This window comes from Bufo bufo, chromosome 1, assembly GCF_905171765.1.
Source record: "Bufo bufo chromosome 1, aBufBuf1.1, whole genome shotgun sequence".
In the NCBI taxonomy this organism is placed as follows: domain Eukaryota; kingdom Metazoa; phylum Chordata; class Amphibia; order Anura; family Bufonidae; genus Bufo; species Bufo bufo.
This window is the reverse complement of record NC_053389.1, coordinates 159,831,874-159,858,031: the sequence shown is the minus strand read 5'-3', so window position 1 is coordinate 159,858,031 and position 26,158 is coordinate 159,831,874. Positions and strand designations below refer to the sequence as shown.

Sequence of the window (26,158 nt, the reverse complement as noted above, 5' to 3'; positions counted from 1 at the left end):
CCCCCCCATAACGGTGCACAGATTTCCCCTCCCCCCCCCATAACGGTGCACAGATTCCCCCTCCCCCCCCCCATAACTGTGCACAGATTCCCCCTCCCCCCCCCCCATAACGGTGCACAGATTTCCCCTCCCCCCCCATAACGGTGCACAGATTTCCCCTCCCCCCCCCATAACGGTGCACAGATTTCCCCTCCCCCCCCCATAACGGTGCACAGATTTCCCCTCCCCCCCCCATAACGGTGCACAGATTCCCCCTCCCCCCCCCATAACGGTGCACAGATTCCCCCTCCCCCCCCATAACGGTGCACAGATTCCCCCTCCCCCCCCATAACGGTGCACAGATTCCCCCCCCCCCCCCCCCATAACGGTGCACAGATTCCCCCTCCCCCCCCATAACGGTGCAGATTCCCCCTCCCCCCCCCCATAACGGTGCACAGATTTCCCCCCCCCCCCCCCCCCATAACAGTGCACAGATTCCCCCCCCCCCTCATAACGGTGCACAGATTCCCCCTCCCCCCCCCCCCATAACGGTGCACAGATTCCCCCTGCCCCCCCATAACGGTGCACAGATTCCCCCTCCCCCCCCCATAACGGTGCACAGATCCCCCCTCCCCCCCCATAACGGTGCACAGATTTCCCCCCCCCCCCCCCATAACGGTGCACAGATTCCCCCCCCCCCCCATAACAGTGCACAGATTCCCCCCCCCCCTCCCCCCAATAACGGTGCACAGATTCCCCCTCCCCCCATAACGGTGCACAGATTCCCTCCCCCCCCATAACGGTGCACAGATTCCCCATCCCCCATAACGGTGCGTCATCCACAGATCCCCCCCCCCCATAACTTAGATTTTTTACATTGTAATACAAAATTTTTATAATTATGTAACTCCTAAATTTGTTTTAATATGTCCTTTGAACATAATTTTTCAAGTAAAATCATGGTTAATTTGCATATGTATCAAATCGATATTTTCTTGCACAATAAAAGCACACCGAGCTATGGGGACTGGGTATTGCGGATGTGCTAGCGGCGATCTAGCAACCCATGTCCTCAGCTCTATACAGAAAATCCCGGTGACAGGTCCCCATTAAATTCTTGGGTTGAGGCTTCCCATGCTTTAAAGGGATTCTGTCACCAGGTTTCACCCCTGTCAGCTAAACATATGCTGATGTTCAGGGCCTCATCAGGATTCCTAATGTGGGCTTCTAAATGTGATCCGTAGCCTTATTTTGCTATAAAACAGGTTTTACTAACCTGTCGCTCAAAGAAATAAGGTGCCCAAGGGGATGTCAAGGGATGCAAGGTGCCGGCCGCACCCACCGCCGTTCGTGCCCAGCGCTGCCTTTCCAGACTTCTGCACCGCCTCCTAATCCTCTGTGCCGCCTCTCGCTCTCCCTCCCTCCCCCCTCCTGCTGTAAGATCTCGCGCGTGCGCACAGGGCTCTGAGAGGCTGGCGCCAGAGTGCATGTCATACCTGGGTTGAGCGAAGTGCCGGCGCATGCGCACTTCGCTTTAAGAAGCCAAATCGAGAAGTCCGCACGGGCGCATCAGGCAGAGCCCTGTGCGCACGCGCGAGATCTTACAGCAGCAGCAGGAGGAGGGAGGGAGGGAAAGCGAGAGGCGGCACAGAGGATCAGGAGGCGGTGCAGAAGTCTGGAAAGGCGGCGCTGGGCACGAACGGCGGTGGGTGCGGCCGGCACCTTGCATCCCTTGACATCCCCTTGGGCACCTTATTTCTTTGAGTGACAGGTTAGTAAAACCTGTTTTTTAGCAAAATAAGGCTACGGATCACATTTAGAAGCCCACATTAGGAATCCTGATGAGGCCCTGAACATCAGCATATGTTTAGCTGACAGGGGTGAAACCTGGTGACAGAATCCCTTTAAGGTATAGCTAGCTCTGCACGCCTGTCCATAGGATACTTTAGAGTACCAAGATCCTTAAAAGTTAAGGCCGACTTTCTTGACATTTTGGCAATAGTTGGGTAATGACCCCCATATGGATCTGCACATGCGCGGCCGACCGGCGACGTGCGCGCTCAGTGTGAGTGAAAGGCCAGCCGCAGCATCAAAAAGGAAAACTACTGTCACCCCCCATTTAGCAATTTTCAGCTATTTGCTAATGTCAGTTGAGTCCATATATATCACTCTTACCTCTCTGTGCTGTAATTTCAGTAAAAATCTTACTTTTATAATATGCTAATTACTTCACTACCAGCAAGTTGGGCGGTTACTTGCTGGTAGCTGCCGCATCCTCGGACTATAAACACGCCCCTCCTCCACTTGATAGACAAGGCCAGCGAGCGCTCTCCTCCTCCCGCTGGCCCTGTCTGCCCATGAAATCCCACGCCTGTGCCGTACCGGTCCTCATTCGGCGCATGCGAAGGACGCTCGCTTGCCCGCTCCTTCCTCAGTGCTCCTGCGCCGATGACGTCAGCCTACACCCGGAAAAGACTGCCGGCATCACTGGGAAGGAGGCGGAGAGTCCGGTGGCAAATGGCTAATGTCCGATACTGAAAATTGATAAATGGAGATGACAGAAGCCCTTTAAGACCAGAAATCTTTTCTCTAATAGAAAAAAGCGTCCTGGTTCCTGTTTCGGATTCGGAAAGGGGCAGGGGGTTTTATTCATCCCCTTTTCTGGTACCCAAACCGGACGGGTCATGCAGGATGATCATAAATCTAAGGCCTCTTTTACACGACCGTTCTCGGTGTTCATTCCATTCCATTGAAAGATAGAACATGTCCTATTATTGCCCGCAAGTCAATGGGTCCTCAAAAATAAGGGAACACATACGGTAATGCATCCGTATGTCTTCCGTATCCGTTCTGTTTTTGCGGAACCATCCATTGAAAATTTTATGCCCAATTTATTCTATGTAGATACTGTATATGTCATACGGAAAAACGGAAACAAAAAACAAAACAATGGATCCGTGAAAAACGGACCGCAAAATACTGAAAAAGCAATACTGTCGTGTGAAAGAGGCCTTAAGGGATCTAAATCATTTCCTGAAATACAAAAAAAAATTCTCAATGGAGTCTGTCCAGTCCACAATAAAGCATCTCTACAAAGACTGTGTCATGGCCACCTTAGTCATAAAAGACGCCTAATCGCATTCCAATTCATGCAGATTTCCAAAAATATCTGAGTGGCGGTATCCATGGAAGGTCAAGTCAATCACTTCCAATACAGAGTGCTTCCGTTTATATTATCTCAGTCCCCCAGACTGTTTATAAAATTTATGGCCTACATAAAAAGAGACATCCTGGTGATCCCTTATTTGAATCCGAAGATCTAACCGCTCATATTCTGGAAGTAATAAGAATCTTAACAAAACTAGGATGGCAGATAAACTGTGGGAAATCAAATCTGATACCTTCCCAAAGATGTATGTTTCTAGGTCTAATCCTGGATTCAGTGAACTTGTGTTGTATCCTTCCTTAACACAATGTATCACGAATAAGAGAAGACGTGTGGTCTCTTGTAACCTCAAAGAATCGAACCATCAGACACGGGATGACAGTATTGGGCAAAATGACCTCCACAACACCTGCAGTCAATTGGGCCCTTTTTCATTCCAGGTCTCTTCAGTGGCAGACTCTGGAAGAATGGCAGGGATCACTATCCCCATTAGACGCCCCGCTTCCAGTTACCCCTCGGGTTATACAGTCTTTAACATGGTGGCTAGAACCTGCGATTCTATCCCAGGGACTACATTGGGAGCCCCAGGAACAGATATCCATCACTACTCGCTTATTGTCAGGGGGAGGTCCGTCGGGGGTTATGGAGCTCAATAGAAGGCAGAAGTGATAGAATATGAGGGAACTCAGAGAAGTCCTAGTAGCACTAAGAGAATTCCTGCCCAAAATACAAGGGAAAGGAATAAAAATATTTTCAGACAACGCCACGGTTTTCTTATTTAAACAGGCAGGGAGGAACCAAATCAAAAAACCTTATGTCCTTAATTGCAGACATTTTTTTTCCCCTGGTTTTTCTTTGCGTTCCCTTTGTCAAGGCTGTACATTTAAAGGGAGCAGAGAACAAGGTGGCAGATTTTTTAAGCAGAAACCAGTTAGCCATATAATTCAACTTTGGGATCCTCCCCAAGTAGACCTTTTTGCGACCAGACAGAACAAGAACTGCAACCTTTTTATTTTCTCTAAATCCAGAAGATTCTCCAGCAGGGATAGATGCGTTCACTCTTCCGTGGCTGAATCAACTCCTGTATGCCTTTCCTCCTCTAAGGCTACCTTCCAAAGGTACTACAGAAGCTGAGGCAGGAACGGACGAAGCTTATTCTAATTGCCCCATTTTGGCCAAGGAGAACCTGGTTCACTTGGTTGAGGAATCTTTCCCTGACAGATCCCTGGATTCTGCCGGACAGGCAGGATTTGTTTCAAGGCCCTATCCTCCATTTGGAAGTGAGAAGTCTTCATCTAGCAGCATGGTATTTGAGGGGGAAATCTTAGAACACAGGGGATTGTCGTGTCAAGACATGTAATGGGCGCTGTGATGCCAAATTTCCTTCTGTTAAGGAAGTGGTCCAGATAGACATGGTTGTGTAGTGAAGGTGCCAACTGCAGAACATCCCACCAGCTGTCTGGATGGTGGTCGACTAAACTGTGTTCTGCTCGTGCTTGTTGGTGGGTTAAACAGTCCTCTCTACTGTGGTCTTTCTGGGCTATCCGGAGCCTGTTCACTGTGTGTTACCTCATGTAACCAACAACTCATAACAGCTAGGTCAGAACAGCCTACATGGTGGTCGATTTGTACTCAGTCAAGTGGTGCCCCCCTCTAAAACTCTGTTAACTGGGCAAAATGTCTTTGAGTGTGTGTTGTAGAGGCTATCAGTCGGCAATCTATCAACACTACCCAAAAGTAGCCTCTGAGAGCCTTTCTATAGGGCAGTGGGGAAGCACTTTTGCACCCGTTTGTGGCAAGACCCAGCATCTAATCAGATGTCACCTGTAATCGTCTAAATATCTGCTTGTCTAGTTTTGCAGCAATCCAACATTTCTATCTGGGTGCGTTTTTTTGGTCAGGGAGTGTATGTTAGGATGGTTCCTCATTGTACTGTTGTCTTTTTCTAGAGCCAGATGTTGGGATGGCCGAGCAGGATGCACAGAAGTTCTTCCAGCAGCTCATTGCGGGTGTGGTAAGGATATTTACTGCTTCCCGTTTAATTTTGTTTCCCCTATATTTCTAGCTATATTGGAACTTTGGTTTTACCCACAAACATTTCAGACAAACCAGACAAGCAGTGTTAAAAAAAAAAAAAAAAAAAAAAAATCTCGTGCGTGGCATTGGGGGACACAGCCCCATGAGTATATGTCCAACTACCACTAGGAGGCACTAGACACAAAAAGTGTTGGCTCCTCCCAGGTGGGCTATACACTCTCCACAGACACAAGGCTATTCAGTTTTTGTATAGTGTCCGTAGGAGGCAGACCTGTCCTGCTTTTTTTGCAGGTCCTGATGTTTATTTTTTATTTTGATTCTTTTATTCTTTTTTTTCTCTCTTCTGCAGGTCTCGGTGATCTCCACCGTTATACCTGCTGCAGGCTGGGGCTCCATCGTGTTCCACTTTAGTTGCCCTTCTCCTGCGGGCGCGTACTTCTGTACCATCGCCGGTCACCCAGTCCCCACAGACTGCATCCGGCTTGCCGGTATTCCCACGGTTCCCGTGTTGAGTCTGCCGAAGGGGTGACCCTGCGGCGCCCGAAGACATCGGATGGTGAGTACTCCCCTGTCCCTGCCCCAGTGTTAGGTTCTCTCCTGTGGCCAGGGGGGGTGGGATCCACCTTAGCTGGGGGTCCTGGGAAGCTTCCATCTTCCTCCACCTTTCTCTTCCCCCTTGGTTGGTTTTTTTCTCTCCTCCCTGGCCACACAGTCTTCTCCCCGGCCTTCCCCGCTACTTTAGTCCCTGGCTTTTGCAGGGACTAGGCCTCATCTTCCATGGCCCGCTCCCAGGTGCTCTGTTTGCCCTGTTCTGCCCACCCCCAGGCATCGCTCCCCCCTACCCTCCTCACCTAGTTTTGTGGATCCGGAGGCCACTCGGTCGGCCGCGATTCACCCCACCCCCCTCGCTCCATTCCCGGCCGCCTCATAAATCGAGGCCCCGGCTTTTGGGCCTGCTAGGCTGCGATCTTCCCGACCCCTCCTCCTTGCTTCCCGGGCTTTTCTGACCCCGCCCGGCCCTCGGGAGGGTCTATCTCCTCCACCCTTTACTGGTCTAACGTGGGTTATCTATCCAGTGGATAGATCCTCAGTTTTTTTTTTTTTAAACTTGTTTTATTGAAGAGTAACAAAAAGGCACGACACTTCCATATTCAGAATCAGTCCATCCCTCGCAGGGGAGGCAACATGTGACATTGTTATGCAGTAAAGGGTTAGGGAGCACACCAAGGCATCACATTTTATCATAATAAAACAGATTCACTTCTATTAGCAAGGCAGAGTCTCAAAGAGGTCCAGGGACCACAAAACCGGGCCCGCCCGACACAGAATACATGTGAGTGGGCTGCAAAGACATAGAGGACGAGCACCAATCCCCCCATATCCTATGGAATTTCTCTGGGTGTTTCCTATGAATGTAAACAACATTTTCCATGGCAGCTGTGTGATTAACTAGTGATATCCATTGGTTGACAGTGGGTGCCCCATCTGCCATCCATCTCAAGGCTACAGCCTTCCTAGCCAGAAATAGTGTGGCGTCGAGGAACTTCCTCTGATAGTGGGGCCACACCTCCTCATCTAACACCCCCAGGATGCAGATCCTGGGACACATCGGGACAGGAGAGGGGAGTGTGGTGGACAGTTTCTGCAGTACCTCTTTCCAGAACCTCTGTAAATAAAGACACGACCACATTAAATGCCAGAAGTCAGCGCCAGGGGTATGGCATCTGTGGCACTCGGTGTGCTGGAGTCTACCCATTTTATACAGCCTGGTAGGGGACAGATAGCTTCTGTGTAGTATGAAAAGCTGAGTCAATCTGTTGTTGATGGACGGGGAAACCCTAGCTGGCACTTGCAGTGCCTCCTCCCACTCCTCGGCCGTTAGAGATGGTATGTTCAGCCTCCATCTATCCACCACCCCCAGGGGATGAAGAGCAATCCAGGCATTGAGTAAGTGTGTGTATAGTGCCGAAATGACACCCCTGGGGCCCTGGGACCTCAAAACACCAATTAAAGGGTAGTTCGATATCTTGGCGCCCCTGGTTCCAAACTGCGTCGCTAAAGCGTGGCGCAATTGGAGGTATCTGAAAAAGTGGACTCGGGGCAGCTCAAACATCTCCTGCAGTTGCTGGAATGAGCGCAGGGTCCCGTTAACATACAGGTCTTTCAACAATGTAATCCCAGACGTCTGCCACACTCTAGAGCCCTCCAAATTCACCAGGTGCGTAAACATAGGGTTGTCCCATAGGGGGATTTCGTCAGGTATGTCTTTAAATGAGTGCAGCTTTGCCGCCGCCCACACTTGATTCGCTAGCTTATGCAGTGGCAGAATTTTACCAGGTACAGTCCTGAGGTCCTCCAGTACAGGCCACAGGGTGGACATGTGGAGATGCTCCAGGAGGTAGTACTCAGCCCCAGGAATTGTCCCCGGGGACATCCAGGATACTATGTATTTCAGTTGGCTGGCGAGATAGTACAAGAAGAAGTCAGGCAAGGCGGCCCCCCCCTGTAGCTTAGGGCGCTGCAGTACATTGATGGACAACTTCCTTCTGGCTGTCCCCCAGACAAAGGTGGCAACTGAGGAGTGCAACTTATTGAAGAAGGTTCGGGGTATAGGCATACAGGCATGGGTGAGGAGGTACAATGCCTTGGGGAGCAGTATCATCTTGACTAAGTTGAGTCTCCCCATCACTAGATCCTCAGTTTTAAAGAACTGCAGAACCCCTTTAAGTCATTGTCCTATGTACTGTGTGAAGGCAGCTAAAGCTGTACATAGGGATCACTCAGGTCCCCCCCCCACTCAATTGCTTCATTTCTCCTGCAGCCCTCCTGACCACCTCTATAGCTGCTGCAGCTCCTCTTTGGGGAACATGGCATCCGGGTCCAGATATGACAGCCTCTGCTGTCTGCTCTATGAGGGTCGCCTCTCCTCGGATCGCCACGTGTTTTCACGTGCGTCCGCTGTCTACGAAGGCTGCCATACGGTCGGCCTGTCCCTGCTTGTGTGCAGTACCTCTTCCCAGACCCCATTGTGTCCCCTGACTAATCCTTTTGTGTAGGTCCCTCCTGAATGGTCTCCCTCTTTGTCAAAGCCATGGGCACATTGTCCGACTCTCCAAATCCCTGGCGGAGTCGCTGGACCGCTACCTATCCAATTGCGGCCACCAATGCCCTCCCAGGGTCCTCCCTGCAGATGAGGCACGCTCAGATACTGGGTCCGGCAAGGGGTTGCTCACAGTACAACCTCGGGTGGTCTCAACAGGGTTCCACCCCTCCTCGGCATCCTCGGGTCCTACCCAGGACAGGCCTGAAGCTGGTGACGAATCCTTTCCTGTCACCCCATCCGTTGCCTCTGGGGACACCTCTGCACCGATTCCCTCGGAACAGAGCATCAGGCGGTCTTCCTCCATACAGAAGCCCTCTGGGAGGTCAAGACTAACGTGCACGGAGGAACCTCTCCTACCCAGGGTTTGTATCCCCTCTAGTGGATTTTCGGATGGCGCTCCCCTGACTGCACAGGTATTCAACCGCACACGTAAGGCAGCCGTCCCCGTGTTTAGCATACTGAGTCACCTACTTGTTGTCTCTGGTACGTGCGCCTTCTCCTTAACAGGGGGGTACCTGCACCATTGCCATAGGCTGTACCTGACAAGCCTTCCTGGTTCCCCTATACCAGGGGCTATGCTCTACACATTTGAGAGTGTTTCCACCGGGTGCCCATCCTGGTGCTGGTGTTCGCCACTCTACCTCATTACAGGGGGTCTAGGCAAGCTGATAGCTTAGGCAAGCGCCTCCTGTAGGTTGGTAAGGAAAAGCAATTATGTCTGGCTGTTTCCATCCGCCTTGCTCCTTTTCATAGGTAGAGTACCTACACCTACTCTAGATGCTGAAGCCATTAGTCCTGGCTGGCTCTATGGTGTTCCATTTGGCACTATTTCTCCCTTCCGGGCAGGATATACAGGCCACCTTCAATTGCCATAGCAATTGCACCTGTCTGTTCACAGCCTTTTTTGCTCCCTTTCATAGGTATAGTACAAACACCATCTCCAGATGCCGTAGCAAATACCCCTGGCGGGCTCTATTGTGTTCCATGCGGTAACCTTTCTCCCTACGGGCGAGATATAGAGGCCACTTTTAATTGCCATAGAATTGCCTCTGTCTGGTTCTAGTGGGCACCAAGCTGCCACCTTGGTCCCTTCATAGGTAGAGTACCTGCACCATCTCCGGATGCTGTAGCTGTTGACCATGTGGCATTTTCTCTCCCTTACCGGACGAGATATTGAGGCCTCCTCCAATTGCTGTTGCCATTGCACCTACCTCATCATAGTGTGCACCAAACAGCCATCTTACTCCCTTCATAGGTAGAGTACCTGCACCGTCTCTGATGCTGCAGCCGTTACACATGTCTGGCTCTATGGTGTACTATGCGGCCCAGTTTCCCTTTTTTTTCAGGCGAAATAGAGGGCCTCCTTCAGTTGCCATTGTAGTGTGCACCTGTCTTGTTCTTTGTGGTACCGTGCGGCCATATTTTCCCCTTCCCTGGCGGAATATAGGTACCATTGCTAATGCGGTAGCTGTTGCACCTCTCTGGTTCTAGGGTGCACCATGTGGCCACATTGCTTCGATCTTCACTGTAGTACCTCTACCATCTCCAGATGCTGTACCCATTACACCTGTCTGGTCGTATCTCTGCACTACGCAGCCGTATTTCTACTTTACAGGTTGAGTACCTGTACCCTCCAAATGCTGTCGCATTCCCTGATGCTGTGGCTATGTTTCCACTCTCCTTAGACATGCAGCCACTTTCCCTATATTTTAGGCGTGTGTTTGTATTACTCAAAACGCTGGGCCCTATGGTGCAATCTGTGGCCCATACATTTTCTGTATTACTGGGTGCTTTCTGCCCCCGGGTTCTAATCTGTGCTGCGGATGTTGGTTCCACCCTTTTGGTTCTTCCATACATCTCCACTCTGTTACTGTCGTGCTCAATGGTCTCCTTGTACTTCTCAGGGCACTGTCTACAACAGGCCATCCTGGTTCTGCATGTGCATGGTTACCATATCTGGCAGGGGTGGGCCAGCCCAACCCCCACCTTGTCGGTCTAGTGCTACTTCTTGTAGCTCCAGTATATGGCTGATCTGTTCTGATCTGGCGGGTGGTCCACATACAACCACGCTCCCTACTCCATGGCCAGGTGGTTTGTTGGCCTTTGTGCTAGGGTTGCTCTTGCCATCTCTATAAGGTACTACGGTATGCTGCGCTCCGCGTTACCCCATGTTATAGAGGAGTACTCGCGTTGTTTCCTATTACAGAGCGGCCCATTCCTGGTGGAGTACAGGGATCTCCACTGGATCTTCTACCTTGTTGGGGCACGTAGCTGGTGAGCATCGGCCGCTGCAGCAGTTTTCGGTCATCGCTGGATGTCCTCCGCCACATGGAATCCTTCTGGGGTCATCGGCATTTATCGTCGCTGGACGTCCTCCCTGACTGATCAGGGACAGGACCACTGAGCGCCACACACCTGTCTGGTAGGTAATTTTTCAGCTGATTGCTCTGGCATCGTACAGGGTCCCGTAGTTCCTTCTGGGTCCAGGTGTTTTCGGTATTCCCTTATATTCTCTGCTTAGTTGTACTACATGACAGAGGGGCAGTCCCCTTGGACCTTGCCGTCGTCTGCATCTGTCAGGTACTTTCTCCCCCCTGGGAGTTTTCATTATGCCGGTTGCAGCTGGTTTCTACATTTCTGTGTAGTCTCACCCGGTTTTTTCATCATGGCGACTTCTGCACTCCTTATGCATATGGATGTCTGTCTATTTTGTGGTACATCCCGAGCTGCTGTACTTGCCCTCTCTGGGACAATGTATACAGTTTGCTAGTCACTATTCTTGGAATGGCTAGTTGGCCATGGCCAATGTCCCTTCCCCTATGGTAGTTTCAGTTCTCCTTTCCTGGATATTCTGGCTTGCGTTGTCTTCTGGTGGTTCAGCTCCTGGTTCCTTGTGAGCCCATTCCGGGTACTCCTTTCTGGAGTCCCTCTCCCCGTTCATTTGACCACTCAGGTTCTGCATGACAATCGTTTTTTTTGGTCGCTCGGGGCCTGGGTTGGTTGTTCCCTTTATGGGTTCCAATAGCCTTGTTGTCCTCTTGGGATTAGTGTCTCTTTTCCCATCCTCCCACGTCAAGTACCTGGTATTGAGTGGTTTAGCGCTACGGTTTGCAATTCCGCTGTATGGTCTCCTTCGGGAGGGACCTCCTCCTGTTGTAGAACCTTTCCTCCTTAGGCTGTTTGGAGTACTCTCCTTCTACTTCCATGTCTTTTAGTCCAGTGTGTCCTGCTGAGATTTCCTGGGCCTGTATCTGGTTCCTTTTTTCCCTGATGCTTCACATGCCCAGAGTTTCCTCTGGTCTTACGCTTCACAGTGATATCTTTGTTTTCAGAGGCTCGAGCCTCGTCTCCTGTTTTTGGGACGCAGGTCTTACTTTCTTTTCCTGGCTTTTACCTACAACCCCCTCCTTCTCCAAGGGTTGGCGGTTTCCTCTAGCAGCCTTGGGTTTTCGCCTTTTAAATAGGACGCTTAACTTCATCACCTGGCCTTGCGGTGAGGGGAGACCTGCTCCCTTCACATGTGAGCCTTGCTATGGCTTCCCTCACTCGTTTGGCTTCCAGTACTTCCTTGTTTCCTTTCTCCCCTGGCCTGTCAGGGGTTGGCCACAGGTTTTTTTCGCTCTTTGGGTCTGAGACAATTTAGAGCGTTGGGTAGTTCCAACACGTGGTGCTGTCCTAATTTTTTCTCCAGCCCTTGGCTGAGCTCGGTGTTCCCTTTTGCCGCCTTCTTGCATTTTGGGATTTTCTTCCAGGCATTTTTCCTGGGGTGCTGACAGTCTTCACTGATTCTTCCTTGAGGTTTCTTCCTTGTTATGGAACCTCTTGCCCATTCTGTGTTTTTTCCTGTTGGGTCACATGGTTCTCCTGCACCTGTATACCCAACCGGTGGCATGACTGTTCTTTTCCCACCCTCGGGGACTGCTTTTGGACATCCCATGGTGCTGTGTCCCCTAATGCCATGCACGAGAAAATTGGATTTTTTGTACTCACCGTAAAATCCTTTTCTCGTAGTAGGCATTGGGGGACACAGATCCCACTCTATGTTTTTACTTCCGATTCTCCGGGCTGGTCTCTTGATCTTTCCCGGTACGGGAGTTGTTGGTTCCTTGCTTTTTTTTTTCTCTTTCCTACTGCTTTTGGTACAAACTGAATAGCCTTGTGTCTGTGGAGAGGGTATAGCCCACCTGGGAGGAGCCAACACTTTTTGTGTCTAGTGCCTCCTAGTGGTAGTTGGACATATACCCATGGTGCTGTGTCCCCCAATGCCTACTACGATTTTACGGTGAGTACAAAAAATCCAATTTTTTAAAATGGGGTAGAATTTTATTAATGTGAAACATTGGTGTAAAAATACGCCAGCCATGAGTTTCAATAGCACTTAGAATGTGTCAGCTAGTCTTGGAGAGTTGTGGCATATACATAACAGACGAAAAATGCAAATGTGATCGCACACTACATCCAGCACTCTGCCCTCCATGCTGGATGAGACATTGGTGTACATTTTGGCCAAAGCGTAATTAAGCCACTCACCGCGTCAAGGTCGTCTCATTTGAGTGGTCCCTAACTCTTGTTCCTACCTGTTTATGGGCTATGACAGCCACATAAAGTCCAGGGAATGCAGGTCAGCATGCAAGCCAAGTACACTCTGCTTTTAACCCTGTCCGGTGCCATTACAGCTTTCATTGGCTCCAGGAGAAGTATATGGTGGGCTCAGCATGCATGTTGGTACTTGCATCCCTGGATCCGATGAAAGCTGTAATGGCACCGGACGGGGTTAAAAGCAGAGTGTACTTGGCTTGCATGCTGACCTGCATTCCCTGGACTTTGTGTGGCTGTCATGGCCCATAAACAGGTAGGAACATCCAGCATGGAGGGCAGAGTGCTGGATGTAGTGTGCGATCACATTTGCATTTTTCGTTTGTATATGTATTTTGCCATAGTGATCTGCACCTACAGGCAGGTTGTGCGGGCTCAACCCCCCACATTTTTTCTTTATATACATAACAGATTTGGTGCAATTTTTGCTGACTCCTTAACGCATCCTAGGACACGATTAATGAATCCCCCCCGCCCCCTTTTGTGTTTTGTATGGTGAGTTCATTTATGCACCTTTCATCCTTTTTTTTTTTTATTTAAAAGATTTGAGGTTGGGGCAACAGTGACTTAGGCTGTGTGACCAAAGGTCACTGTGTAGCTGCACAGCTTCAAAACATAATGGAACTGAATGAGGTCATGTTGTGACTCAAAAGTTATCGTGACCCCAGAATTGCAAAAAACTGTGCTGTTTTTGCAATTGTGGGGTTGCAGCAAATTGCGAGTCATGCTGCAACCCCATCGTGGAGACCAATGTTGCCGTGTAGCCCCAAGCCCCAGCCTTAAATTTGTGAAAATAAAGACTGGGGCACGTTTATGAAGACCGGCGTTTTAGACTCCGGTCTTAATAAAGTCCTAAGTTGGCGGTGGATCCGCCAAAGTTATGCAGAGTCGCAGGCCCCTACATAACTTCGGCGCATCCAGCGCTGCTTCTAAATTTAAGCCAGCTTTCTAGCTGGCCTACATTAATACAATTTTCTACACCTAAGGGCTCTTTCACACTTGCGTTCTTTTCTTCCGGCATAGAGTTCTGTCGTCGGGGCTCTATGCCGGAAGAATCCTGATCAGTTTTATCCTAATGCATCCTGAATGGAGAGAAATCCGTTCAGGATGCATCAGGATGTCTTCAGTTCCGGACCGGAACGTTTTTTGGCCGGAGAAAATACCGCAGCATGCTGCGCTTTTTGCTCCGGCCAAAAATCCTGAACACTTGCCCCAAGGCCGAATCCGGAATTAATGCCCATTGAAAGGCATTAATCCGGATCCGGCCTTAAGCTAAACGTTGTTTCGGCGCATTACCGGATCCGACGTTTAGCTTTTTCTGAATGGTTACCATGGCTGCCAGGACGCTAAAGTCCTGGCAGCCATGGTAAAGTGTAGTGGGGAGCAGTATACTTACCGTCCGTGCGGCTCCCCGGGCGCTCCAGAGTGACGTCAGGGCGCCCCACGCTCATGGATGACGTGTCGCATGGAGCGCTCTGACGTCATTCTGAAGCGCCCCGGGAGCCGCACGGACTGTAAGTATACTGCTCCCCCGCTCCCCACTACTACTATGGCAGCCAGGACTTTAATAGCGTCCTGGCTGCCATAGTAACACTGAACGCATTTTGAAGACGGATCCGTCTTCAAATGCTTTCAGTTCACTTGCGGTTTTCCGGATCCGGCGTGTAATTCCGGCAAATGGAGTACACGCCGGATCCGGACAACGCAAGTGTGAAAGAGCCCTAAAACAAGCGTAGAAAATAATGAATGAGATGGACTGGCCACGCCCACAATTTTAGACCTGGCATCAGCATCTGTGCCTGGAATACACCTAATATAGGCGTATTTCAGTTTTATAACTGACTATCTCAATTATTTAATCACCATTTCACCATTATTGTTAGGAATATCTGCATGGTCTGGGGATTGCTCACAGAGATATAAAGCCAGAGAATCTGCTGCTTGATGACCGAGGTAAGAAGCATTTATCAGTAGTCTGGTTTAAAGGAGTTGTCAGAGATAATTAAAACTCTCGGACCAGACCCAGAATAGTTTACATGAAAAAACACATTACACCGTTCCTCCATCGCCGCTCTCTGTGTGCCTAGACCGGTTCTCCTGCTGTTTGTTTACATACTGCAATGGCTTACTTGGAAACGGGGAATTACTACTGCAGCCAATCTCTGCCACCAGAAAACTACCTTTTAGCTCCCTTCAGACAACCCTCCTCGTTCTGGCCACGAATCAGGCCAAATCATAAAATGGGGCTCCAGCCATGTACCATGTGATGTGGTCCATTTTTCCTCTGACCCATTAATGTGAATGTCTTGTGGGAAATAAAAGGGCAAAATTAGAACATGCCACAATTTTTATGATGGTCTGTTTAGAGAATCACTTATTTTTTTTCTTCCTTTGCTATAGATCTTCTAAAGATCTCTGATTTTGGACTGGCCACCGTTTTTAGACATAATGGACGGGAGCGTCTGTTGAACAAGATGTGTGGTACGCTGCCATATGTGGCCCCTGAACTCATCAAGATGCGAGCTTTTCATGCTGAGCCTGTGGATGTCTGGTCATGTGGGATAGTCCTGATTGCAATGTTGGCTGGAGGTAAGTAGGCAGAATTGTTTTGACACAGTAAACCTATATTTCTCGCCCATATTCATTGGGGGACACAGAAATTGTGGGTATAGCTATGTCCTCTAGGAGGCGTTGACACTAGATAAAGCTGTTAGCTCCTCCCCTGGCAGCTATACCCCCTCCAGCCTGGAGAGAGCTTCAGTTTTTTCTAGTGTCAATAGGAGGCAAGACCTCCCTGCTCTGCAGGGAATTCTCCTGAAGATTTTTTATTTTAGTTTATTTTTTTCCTTCTTTTTCAGATGGGAAAACAGTGGACGCCTCGCCTCCCTGTTCTCCCGGGGTCGAGTTGCGCCAGTGCCGGTCACCCGCACTGCTGCCTCCCCCACAGAAGACAAGGTGGACCAGGGCAGCCTCGCTCCCCTGCATCCTGCCAGCCAAGGGGTCACCCATCTAAGCCCCCCTTTTTCCAGCGTCCTGCCACTACGGTGCCAGTAGCTGAAGGGGTGACCCTGCTGAACCAGAGGAAGGGTGAAGATGGCGGTTGGACAGAAGATGAGGTGAGTACACGGGACTAGGTGAGTATTAACCCCTTCCCCCTCCCTTCCTTCCTCTTGGCATGGTTCTCCCCTGGGGTTTCTCTGGCATAGTTTTCTCCTGCCCTCAGGGTTAACTAGGGGGACACAGCAGGCATAAGCTGCCAGGGGCCATTATTATCTCAAGACCCCTATAACAGTACCTCTCACTCCCCCCTAGGCCGGTAGACGACTAATAGGGGGTTAATGTGGAGGCGGAATAGGGCGAGATGGCGCTGCAGGGTGACGGGGTACACAATAGCGGGACGGAGAGGAACGCACGGCTCCCCTCTACCGCTCCGGGTCGTTTGGTTGATGGTTCTCCACCTGCGCAATTCAGTGAAGGATCTCCGCAGGTTCCCAATCCGTCCTCCGGGGCCATTTGGTTGATAATTCTCCACCTGCGCCATACAGTGGGGAACCTCTGGAATTCCCAATCCACCCTCCGGGGTCGTTTGGTTGATAATTCTCCACCAGCGTATTTAATAAGGGACCTCTGACATTCCCAGTCCACCCTCCTGGGTCGTTTGGTTGATAATTCCCCACCTGCGTAATTCCAGTGAGAGACATCTGGAACTTCCCAATCCACCCTCCTGGGTCGTTTGGTTGATTCTCCGCTGGCGCAATTTTATACAGGACCCCCCTTTCCCAATCCACCCTCCTGGGTCGTTTGGTTGATGATTCTCAGCCGGCGCAATTTTATACAGGACCTCTGTTCCCATTCCACTCCCTGGGGAGTTTGGTTTCTAAGCCTCCACCTGCGCAGTCTGCATCTGCCAGGGGCGAGGTATTGAGGGGCAGACCAGTGCGCTGGCGGACCACAGCAGGTCATCTTCTCGAATATCTCCACATCCCCTCCCTTCCTCCCCGTGTCACGCTCTGGCGCACCCTCTCTCACAGGAGCTGGTCCGCCCGAGAATCACTGATTCAGACCCTGGCTTGAATCCAAAGCAATCTCCTGATTGAATCTACGGTGGCCAGCAGCACTTGTCGTAGGCATTACCCCCTTCTTAGGCGGAGTAATTGCACTACTTTGGGATACAGTACTGACCTTTATACATTGTTCCCTGTCATAGGTGGACTAAGTGAAGTAACACTGATTTCAGTGCCGGACGTATACATTCCCCCTTCTGTAGGTGGCGGAATTGCTTCTCCACTGGGTTCAGTACCTGCCGTATTTCATTAGCTCCTTCCAGAAGTGGCGGGTTGACATGATCACTGGTTACAACGTGTGCTGTGTGCATTACCCCCTTAGTTAGGTGCTAATTGCACTCTCACAGGGTACAGGACTTGCCATATGCACTAGTTCTCGCCGTGGGCATTAACCCCCCCATCTTATGTGGGGTATTTTCCTTACCACTGGCTTCAGTACCCCGTACGCATTCCACCTTACATAGGTAGGGTAATTGCACCACCATTGGATACGATCCAAATGTCGCGCTATCCTCACATAGGCGGAGTGTTGCACATCATGGTGCTTCCTGTCTGCCTTACACCCTTTCGCAAGTGATCCATTGGCGGGGGAATAACTGAATATCTTCAGATACGGTAATTCAACAGTCGGTACTCGTCGGTGCCCGGTACTCTTACTCTAGTGCTATATGAGGCCGCCAGTGGATACGGTGGCTATTCTCATTGTGTTCTTTGGTGCTGGTTTTGGCCATGATTATAACTCCTCTGTCTTCTCAGGGGGTTTACTAGCATCACTTGTGTCCTAGAGACTCCCAATCTCCATGGGTCTTCATTGTTCCAGTTGGTCATGATATTGTCCGCATCAGTAGTAGTGCGTACACTATTGCTTATGTACTAACTTGTATACTTATATGCGTACACCATTGCTTATTGTACTAACTTGTTATGCTGCCGATATCCCGCGCCGGCGCACTCATTCCTTTGGCCGGCGCATGCGCACTGCGATGCCCATTCCTGAGATGCCCATAACAAGTTAGTACAAAGGCGGTCAGAGGGAAAGGATGGGCGGGCAGAGGGTAGGAAGGGGCGGGGGGACGCAATGAGAAGGCTGAGCAAGCAGGGCACCTAAGAGAGTAACGCCGTCCCTGGGCACTTGCGAGCCCTCATTTGCATATCTTATAAAGATCGTTTTTGAGGGTTCTATAAGTCTAGGATTGATGCCAGAGGTAACGTTTTTATTAACTGTAAGCATGCTAGGGAGCTGTGGGAAGGGTTAAAAAAGTGAAATGCTGGTGACAGACTCCCTTTAAGAATTTACAGACCTTTGCGACTGTATATTTCATCTTCACTGTTTGGTGTTATTATATTTCAAGTTTCTGTTGCATTAGCCTACCACCTCACTCACGGGGGAGCTACGTTAGGGCAAGAACGGTGGTGCTGACAGGTTTTTCTGTGCCTTACCCGCGGTCCAATATGGGAGTTTTGGCAGGGACCTGTTGGTATGGCCGGTATCCATCCATTAGTTTCGGTTGTTTAAATGGGGGGAATACAGAGGGTTCCGAGGGCTTCAGTCAAGATCGCTTGGATTTTTCAGAGGTACCCGTTATCTGCTCACCTACTGATAATTGGTGAATATGGCTAGTTCAGTAAAAATCTTGAGCTGGAATGTGAGGGGGATTAAGGATGCTAACAAGAGGAAAGCGGTTTTAGATGATGTATGTCAATATCAACCCTTGCTTTGTTTACAGGAAACACATCTATTACCCTCTGAAGTTCACTTGCTCACTCCTTGGGCTGGGCAAAGTTTTCATGCCACTTACTCGGCATATGCCAGGGGAGTAAGTATTCTAGTACATAGGACTATCCCGTTTACCTGCATCAACAAGCGGATTGATGACTAAGGGCGGTATATATACCTACACTGCACTTTGTTTAATGTAGAGTGCGTTCTTATAGGAATTTATATCCCTCCGCCCTACTCGCCACTGATTATTAAGAGGATGATCTCTTATATTGCTGACCTCCCGCATGTTCCTACTCTACTTTTTGGCGATTTTAATGCTGTACCATGTCAAAAACTAGACAGGCTTAGCAGTTTCCCTGAGGTGCTTGGTGAGGGAGTTACCCCTTTTGGACGCTTGATAAGGGAGGCGGCACTTCTTGACTTCTGGAGACTGAGAAATATGGATATACGGCAATATTCCTGCCACTCTAGTTCATATGGCTCCTTGTCCAGGATTGATTTAGTGCTGGGCAATGAGACAATCGGTCTCCTTATCCAGGATGTTACGTATCTCCCCAGGAGGCTATCTGATCATTCTCCGTTACTGACTTACTCTGCAGCCGTGCTTAGTGCGGGGAGATAGATGCTGGAAATTTAACCCAAACTGGCTACACATCTTAGTGGATGTGGCGGATATAAAGGAGCAGCCAACTGAGTTTTTTTATTTTAATTTGCCCACTGCCTCACGCTTGATAGTTTGGGACGTGTTGAAAGCTTTTTTGCGGGGCCTCTTAATAGCGAAGGTCAATGGGGAGAAAAAAGAAACTAGGGAAAAAGTAAGGAGCCTGCTACATGATATGGCGGAGAAGGAAGCTGAGTTTATAAAGAACCCATCTATTGAAGCGGAAAATAAGTGGAAGGGCGCTAAATGATAGACTATTGTTAAATGCACAGAACAAGAGATTTTTTCAAAAACAACGGTATAAGGAAGAAGAAAGGGCGGGTAGACTTTTAGCTCTCTTAACCAAAGCCCAACACCAATCCAGCTTTATAGCGGCTCTGCGTAATACTGATGGGACAATATGTACCTCCTCAGAACAGATTACAGGGATCATGCAATCCTTCTATTCTAACTTATATTCCTCGAAAGTCACTACGTCTGAAACTCAGATAGGGAACTTTCTTACACCGCTCGGTCCCCTACTATTACGCAGGACCAGCAGTCCCAGTTAGACGCTCCCTTCTCCCTTCTGGAGTTAGAAGCGGCATTGGGAGATATGTCCAATAACAAGGCACCCGGGGGAGATGGCCTTCTGGCTGAAGTATACAAAACTTATGCTTCAGTACTTCTACCCCAATTACTAGAGGTATTCAAAGAAGCTCAGATTAGTAATGCACTTCCGGCTTCAATAAATGAAGCCATCATTGTGGTTATCCTTAAACCGGGGAAAGATGTCCTGGAGCCAGAATCTTACCAACCCATCTCTGCTACAGGTGGACGTCAAACTATTGGCGAAAGTCTTGGCCAACCGCTTGAACTCTGTGATCACGTCTGTGATTCACTCTGATCAAGCCGGGTTTATACCAAACATGTCCACTGCAGTTAATATAAGACGACTGTACCTGAATATTCAGGTGGATCAGATCCATGCGTCGGGTGCGGCGGTCGCGTCTCTTGACGCGGCCAAAGCGTTCGACGGTCTGGAATGGCTATACCTTATTATGGTACTTATAGCCATGGGGTTTGGGTCGGGATTCATTAATTGGATCCGATTATTATACGCACGTCCAACAGCTAGGCTGCAAGTGAATGGTAGTCTCTCCGACTCCTTTGAATTGCACAGAGGAACTAGGCAGGGATGCCCCCTGTCGCCACTACTGTTTACAATTGCGGTGGAACCCCTAGCAGAGGCGCTTATGATGGCGGAGGCAGTGAAGGGTATCACCTGTGGGTCAGTGACGGAGAAGGTGGCTCTTTATGCAGATGACCTCTTGTTGTTCTTAAGTGACTGGACTTCCTCATTGCCAGCTGCCATGCAGATTATCAATGATTTTGGACAGTTTTCTGGCTTAACCATCAACTGGACGAAGTCTGTGTTAATGCCTTTGGGAGAGGTTACACAGGAGGATCAGAGTCTCGCAGCGGGACTGCAAATAGTGCCCTCCATCAAATATCTTTGTATCCAGGTTTCATTGAATCTGCAAGATTATTTCTTTTTGTCTGAACTTATTACCGCTTTTAGATAAATTCAGACGAAAGATCCAAATATGGATTAAGCTTCCTCTATCTCTTATTGGCCGAACCAACTTGTTATAAATGATCCTTATGATGCAACTTTTAGATCTATTACATAACGCCCCATCCTGGATCCCCTTGCGAGTATTTCATGTGATTAACGCAATATTTTAGAGATCTGATCTGGAAGAAGAAAATACCACGCATAAAACTTGCGGTTCTGTGTAGGCCTAAAAACCAGGGAGGTCTCAGTGTCCCTGATCCACGCATGTATTATTTGGCGAACTTAAGCTAGGGCTCTTTCACACTTGCGTTCTTTTCTTCCGGCATAGAGTTTCGTCGTTGGGGCTCTATGCCGGAAGAATCCTGATCAGTTTTATCCTAATGCATCATGAATGGAGAGAAATCCGTTCAGGATGCATCAGGATGTCTTCAGTTCCGGACCGGAACGTTTCTTGGCCGGAGAAAATACCGCAGCATGCTGCGCTTTTTGCTCCGGCCAAAAATCCTGAACACTTGCCGCAAGGCCGGATCCGGAATTAATGCCCATTGAAAGGCATTAATCCGGATCCGGCCTTAAGCTAAACGTCGTTTCGGCGCATTGCCAGATCCGACGTTTAGCTTTTTCTGAATGGTTACCATGGCTGCCAAGACGCTAAAGTCCTGGCAGCCATGGTAAAGTGTAGTGGGGAGCAGTATACTTACTGTCCGTGCGGCTCCCTGGGCGCTCCAGAGTGACGTCAGGGCGCCCCACGCTCATGGATGACGTGTCGCATGGATCACGTCATCCATGCGCATGGGGCGCTCTGACGTCATTCTGGAGCGCCCCGGGAGCCGCACGGACTGTAAGTATACTGCTCCCCACTACTACTACTACGGCAACCAGGACTTTAATAGCGTCCTGGCTGCCATAGTAACACTGAACGCATTTTGAAGACGGATCCGTCTTCAAATGCTTTCAGTTCACTTGCATTTTTTCCGGATCCGGCGTGTAATTCTGGCAAATGGAGTACACGCCGGATCCAGACAACGCAAGTGTGAAAGAGGCCTTAGCGATTATGAGAATCCTTTACCAAGCAAGAAAGCTAATAGTGTTTCACTAGATTGACTCTATTCCCCCGGTCGTCCAAGACCTACTTGTCAGGATTCATGTGCTGGTGAGACTGGAAAGCTATGTGTATCAAAAGCGGGGTGGTAAGAAGTTCGAGAAGATTTGGTCCTTGTGGATAGCACATCACAATCTTGTAGTGTAACCTGATGTGCATAATGCTAGGTGTGGTATGCCTGTTGATTGCTATGCAAGACCGGTTGCTTGAAGAGGTGGCTGATGGGGAAATCTTGGACTTGAAATCCTAAAGGCCACTTAAAGAATGGACTACCTTGAGGGGACTACTGCTTGATGGACTCTCGAAACCGAGGAAAATTATCTTGATGCCTCTCCTGTGGACTTTCCTGTGACTGTGAGCTCGGAACCTGGGGTGGGGGAAAGGGGAGAGAAAGGGTGGGTTTGTGCTTTTGTGTTTTATTTCTTTCCTTTTGTGGGGTTGTTTGTATTGTCCACAAAAACCTTTTGAAAAATCAATAAAAAAGATTTGAATCACATAGTAGGCCGCCTTGTAGACAAACCGCCTACCCCGCAGGCTGCCACACCCCCTATCGCACCCTTCGGGACTACTGCTTCTGCCGCCCCCATTGGTTCCCTCGCTCCCAGTGAATCCTCCAGGGCCCGGCACTCTCAGAAGCACTCCAGGGCAGAGTGCGCATCCTCCTCAGATGCGTCTCTCTCTCCGCCATGCGTGCGGACTCAGTCGGGCTTCTCCTCCCCACAGAACACGCCCTCTGAGGGGGAACTGGCGGATTCGGATTGGGACATGGACTCGGCACTGCCGTCCAAACTAGCCTCCGCAGTGGGTCACCTCATTTCTAACATTCGTGATACCTTTAAGATACACGATGACCCTCCCAGCACTGACCAGGCCGGCGTGTCCTTTTTCTGACCCAAACAGGCGTCCAAAGTTTTTCCTCTCCACGCCGACTTCTCTTCGGTGGTCTCTTAAGCTTGGGCTCGCCCTGACGCCCGCTTTACCTCTCCCAAAAAGCTGGACATATGTTACCCATTTCCAGCTGATTGTGTTGCCACGTGGGAGTCCCCGCCTAAGGTTGACCCTCCCGTGGCCCGCCTGTCTAAGAGTACGGCCATTCCTGTAGCAGACAGCTCCTCACTTCAGTCCACCGAGGACCGTCGTATGGAGTCCCTCTCCAAAGCAATCTTTGCTGCCTCTGGTTCAGCCCTCAGACCGGTCTTTGCCTCCGCCTGGGTGGGGAAATCGGTCTCCGAATGGTGCTCGCAGCTTGAACAGGAATTGGGGTCGGACGTCCCCATTCAGGACCTCCGATCCTTAGCTCAACTGCTGGTTCAGACAGGAAAATTCATCTGCGAGGCTTCGCTCGATGCGGGTTCCCCTTATAGCCCGCTCGACTGCCCTAGCTTTTTCCGTCAGGAGGGAGCTTTGGCTGAAGGTTTGGGCTGCGGACGCCGCCTCCAAGTGTTCTCTTACTGGGCCGCCATTCACGGGCTCCCGTTTATTCAGGACCCGTTTGGACAAGATTATTTCAGACGCCATGGGTGGCAAGAGCACCCATCTTCCCCAGTCCAGAACCAAGGGTGCCTCTCGAGGCCGCTCTGGTTAATCTCATTTTCAGTCCTCCCGCAGGCCCTCCGGGCCTCGATCCGCAGCCAGCTCCTCCTCTGGCCCCTCCCAAGATAGGCGCAAGAAGCCCCTTTTTCCGGCACAGCCCACCTGGCGCAAGTCACAGGCTGCCCGCCCCTCCATGGCCAAGCAGTCCCCCGCCTGAAGGTGCACCCCCACCCACCCGGGTGGGGGGCTGCCTCCTCCTTTTCGGGGACGTCTGGTGGGCTTAACCCCTTAAGGACCGGGCTCATTTTCACCTTAAGGACCAGGCCATTTTTTGCAAATCTGACCAGTGTCACTTTAAGTGCTCATAACTTTAAAACGCTTTGACTTATCCAGGCCATTCTGAGATTGTTTTTTCGTCACATATTGTACTTCATGACACTGGTAAAATGAAGTCAAAAAAATTATTTTTTTTGCACAAAAAAATACCTAATTTACCAAAAATTTGAAAAAAATTAGCAAATTTCAAAGTTTCAGTTTCTCTACTTCTGTAATACATAGTAATACCCCAAAAAATTGTGATGACTTTACATTCCCCATATGTCTACTTCATGTTTGAATTGTTTTGGGAATGATATTTTATTTTTTGGGGATGTTATAAGGCTTAGAAGTTTAGAAGCAAATCTTGAAATTTTTCAGAAATTTACAAAAACTCAATTTTTAGCGACCAGTTCAGGTCTGAAGTCACTTTGCGAGGCTTACATAATAGAAACCACCCAAAAATGACCCCATCTAAGAAACTACACCCCTCAAGGTATTCAAAACTGATTTTGCATACATTGTTAACCCTTTAGGTGTTGCACAAGAGTTATTGGCAAATGGGGAGGAAATTTGAGAATTTCATATTTTTGTCAAATTTTTCATTTTAACCCATTTTTTCCACTAACAAAGCAAGGGTTAACAGCCAAACAAGATTGTATCTTTATTGCCCTGACTCTGCCGTTTACAGAAACACCCAATATGTGGCCGTAAACTACTGTACGGCCACACAGCGGGGCGTAGAGTGAAAGGTGCACCATATGGTTTTTGGAAGGCTGATTTTTATGGACTGGTTTTTTGACACCATGTCCCATTTGAAGCCCCCTGATGCACCCCAAGAGGAGAAACTCCCTAAAAGTGACCCCATCTAAGAAACTACACCCCTCAAGGTATTCAAAACTGATTTTACATACGTCGTTAACCCTTTAGGTGTTGCACAAGAGTTATTGGCAAATGGGGATGAAATTTGAGAATTTCATTTTTTTGCCTAATTTTCAATTTTAACCCATTTTTTCCACTAACAAAGCAAGGGTTAACAGCCAAACAAGATTGTATCTTTATTGCCCTGACTCTGCCGTTTACAGAAACACCCCATATGTGGCCGTAAACTACTGTACGGGCACACAGTAGGGCGTAGAGTGAAAGGTGCGCGGTTTGGTTTTTGGAAGCCAGATTTTGCTGGACTGGTTTTTTGACACCATGTCCCATTTGAAGCCCCCCTGATGCACCCCTAGAGTAGAAACTCCATAAAAGTGACCCCATCTAAGAAACTACACCCCTCAAGCTATTCAAAACTGATTTTACAAACTTTGTTAACCCTTTAGGTGTTGCACAAGATTTAATGGAAAATAGAGACACAATTTCAAAATTTCACATTTTTGGCAGATTTTCCATTTTAATATTTTTTTTCCAGTTACAAAGCAAGGGTTAACAGCCAAACAAAACTCATTATTTATGGCCCTAATTCTGTAGTTTACAGAAACACCCCATATGTGGTCGTAAACCGCTGTACGGGCACACGGCAGGGCGCAGAAGGAAAGGAATTCCATACGGTTTTTGGAAGGCAGGTTTTGCTGGACTGTTTTTTTTGACACCATGTCCCATTTGAAGCCCCCCTGATGCACCCCTAGAGTAGAAACTCCAAAAAAGTGACCCCATTTTAGAAACTACGGGATAGGGTGGCAGTTTTGTTGGTACTAGTTTAGGGTACATATGATTTTTGGTTGCTCTATATTACACTTTTTGTGCAGCAAGGTAACAAGAAATAGCTTTTTTGGCACGTTTTTTTTTTTTGTTATTTACAACATTCATCTGACAGGTTAGATCATGTGGTCATTTTATAGAGCAGGTTGTCGCGGACGCGGCGATACCTAATATGTATACATTTTTTTTTATTTATGTAAGTTTTATACAATAACTTCATTTTTAAAACCAAAAAAATGTTTTAGTGTCTCCATATTCTAAGAGCCATAGTTTTTTCAGTTTTTGGGCGATTATCTTGAGTAGGGTCTCATTTTTTGCGGGATGAGATGACGGTTTGATTGGCACTATTTTGGGGTGCATATGATTTTTTGATCGCTTGCTATTACACTTTTTGTGACGTAAGATGGCAAAAAATGGCTTTTTTTACACTGTTTTTATTTTAATTTTTTTACGGTGGTCATCTGAGGGGTTAGGTCATGTGATATTTTTATAGAGCCGGTCGATACGGACGCGGCGATACCTAATATGTATACTTTTTTTTTTATTTATGTAAGTTTTACAGAATGAGTTCATTTTTGAAAAAAAAAAAATCATGTTTTAGTGTCTCCATAGTCTAA

At 48.9% G+C, this 26,158-nt stretch overlaps 1 protein-coding gene across 2 annotated transcripts in view; it reads left to right on the top strand.

Annotated features, from left to right (window-relative positions):
• Positions 1 to 26,158, top strand: part of CHEK1 (checkpoint kinase 1) — a 92,862-nt gene that overhangs the window by 31,224 nt on the left and 35,480 nt on the right. For both annotated transcript variants that reach the window (XM_040431100.1, XM_040431099.1), the window contains exons 4-6: positions 5,095 to 5,159; positions 14,765 to 14,834; positions 15,282 to 15,470. In XM_040431100.1, the coding sequence (XP_040287034.1) occupies positions 5,095 to 5,159; positions 14,765 to 14,834; positions 15,282 to 15,470 (324 nt within the window). The remainder of the gene's footprint in view (positions 1 to 5,094; positions 5,160 to 14,764; positions 14,835 to 15,281; positions 15,471 to 26,158) is intronic.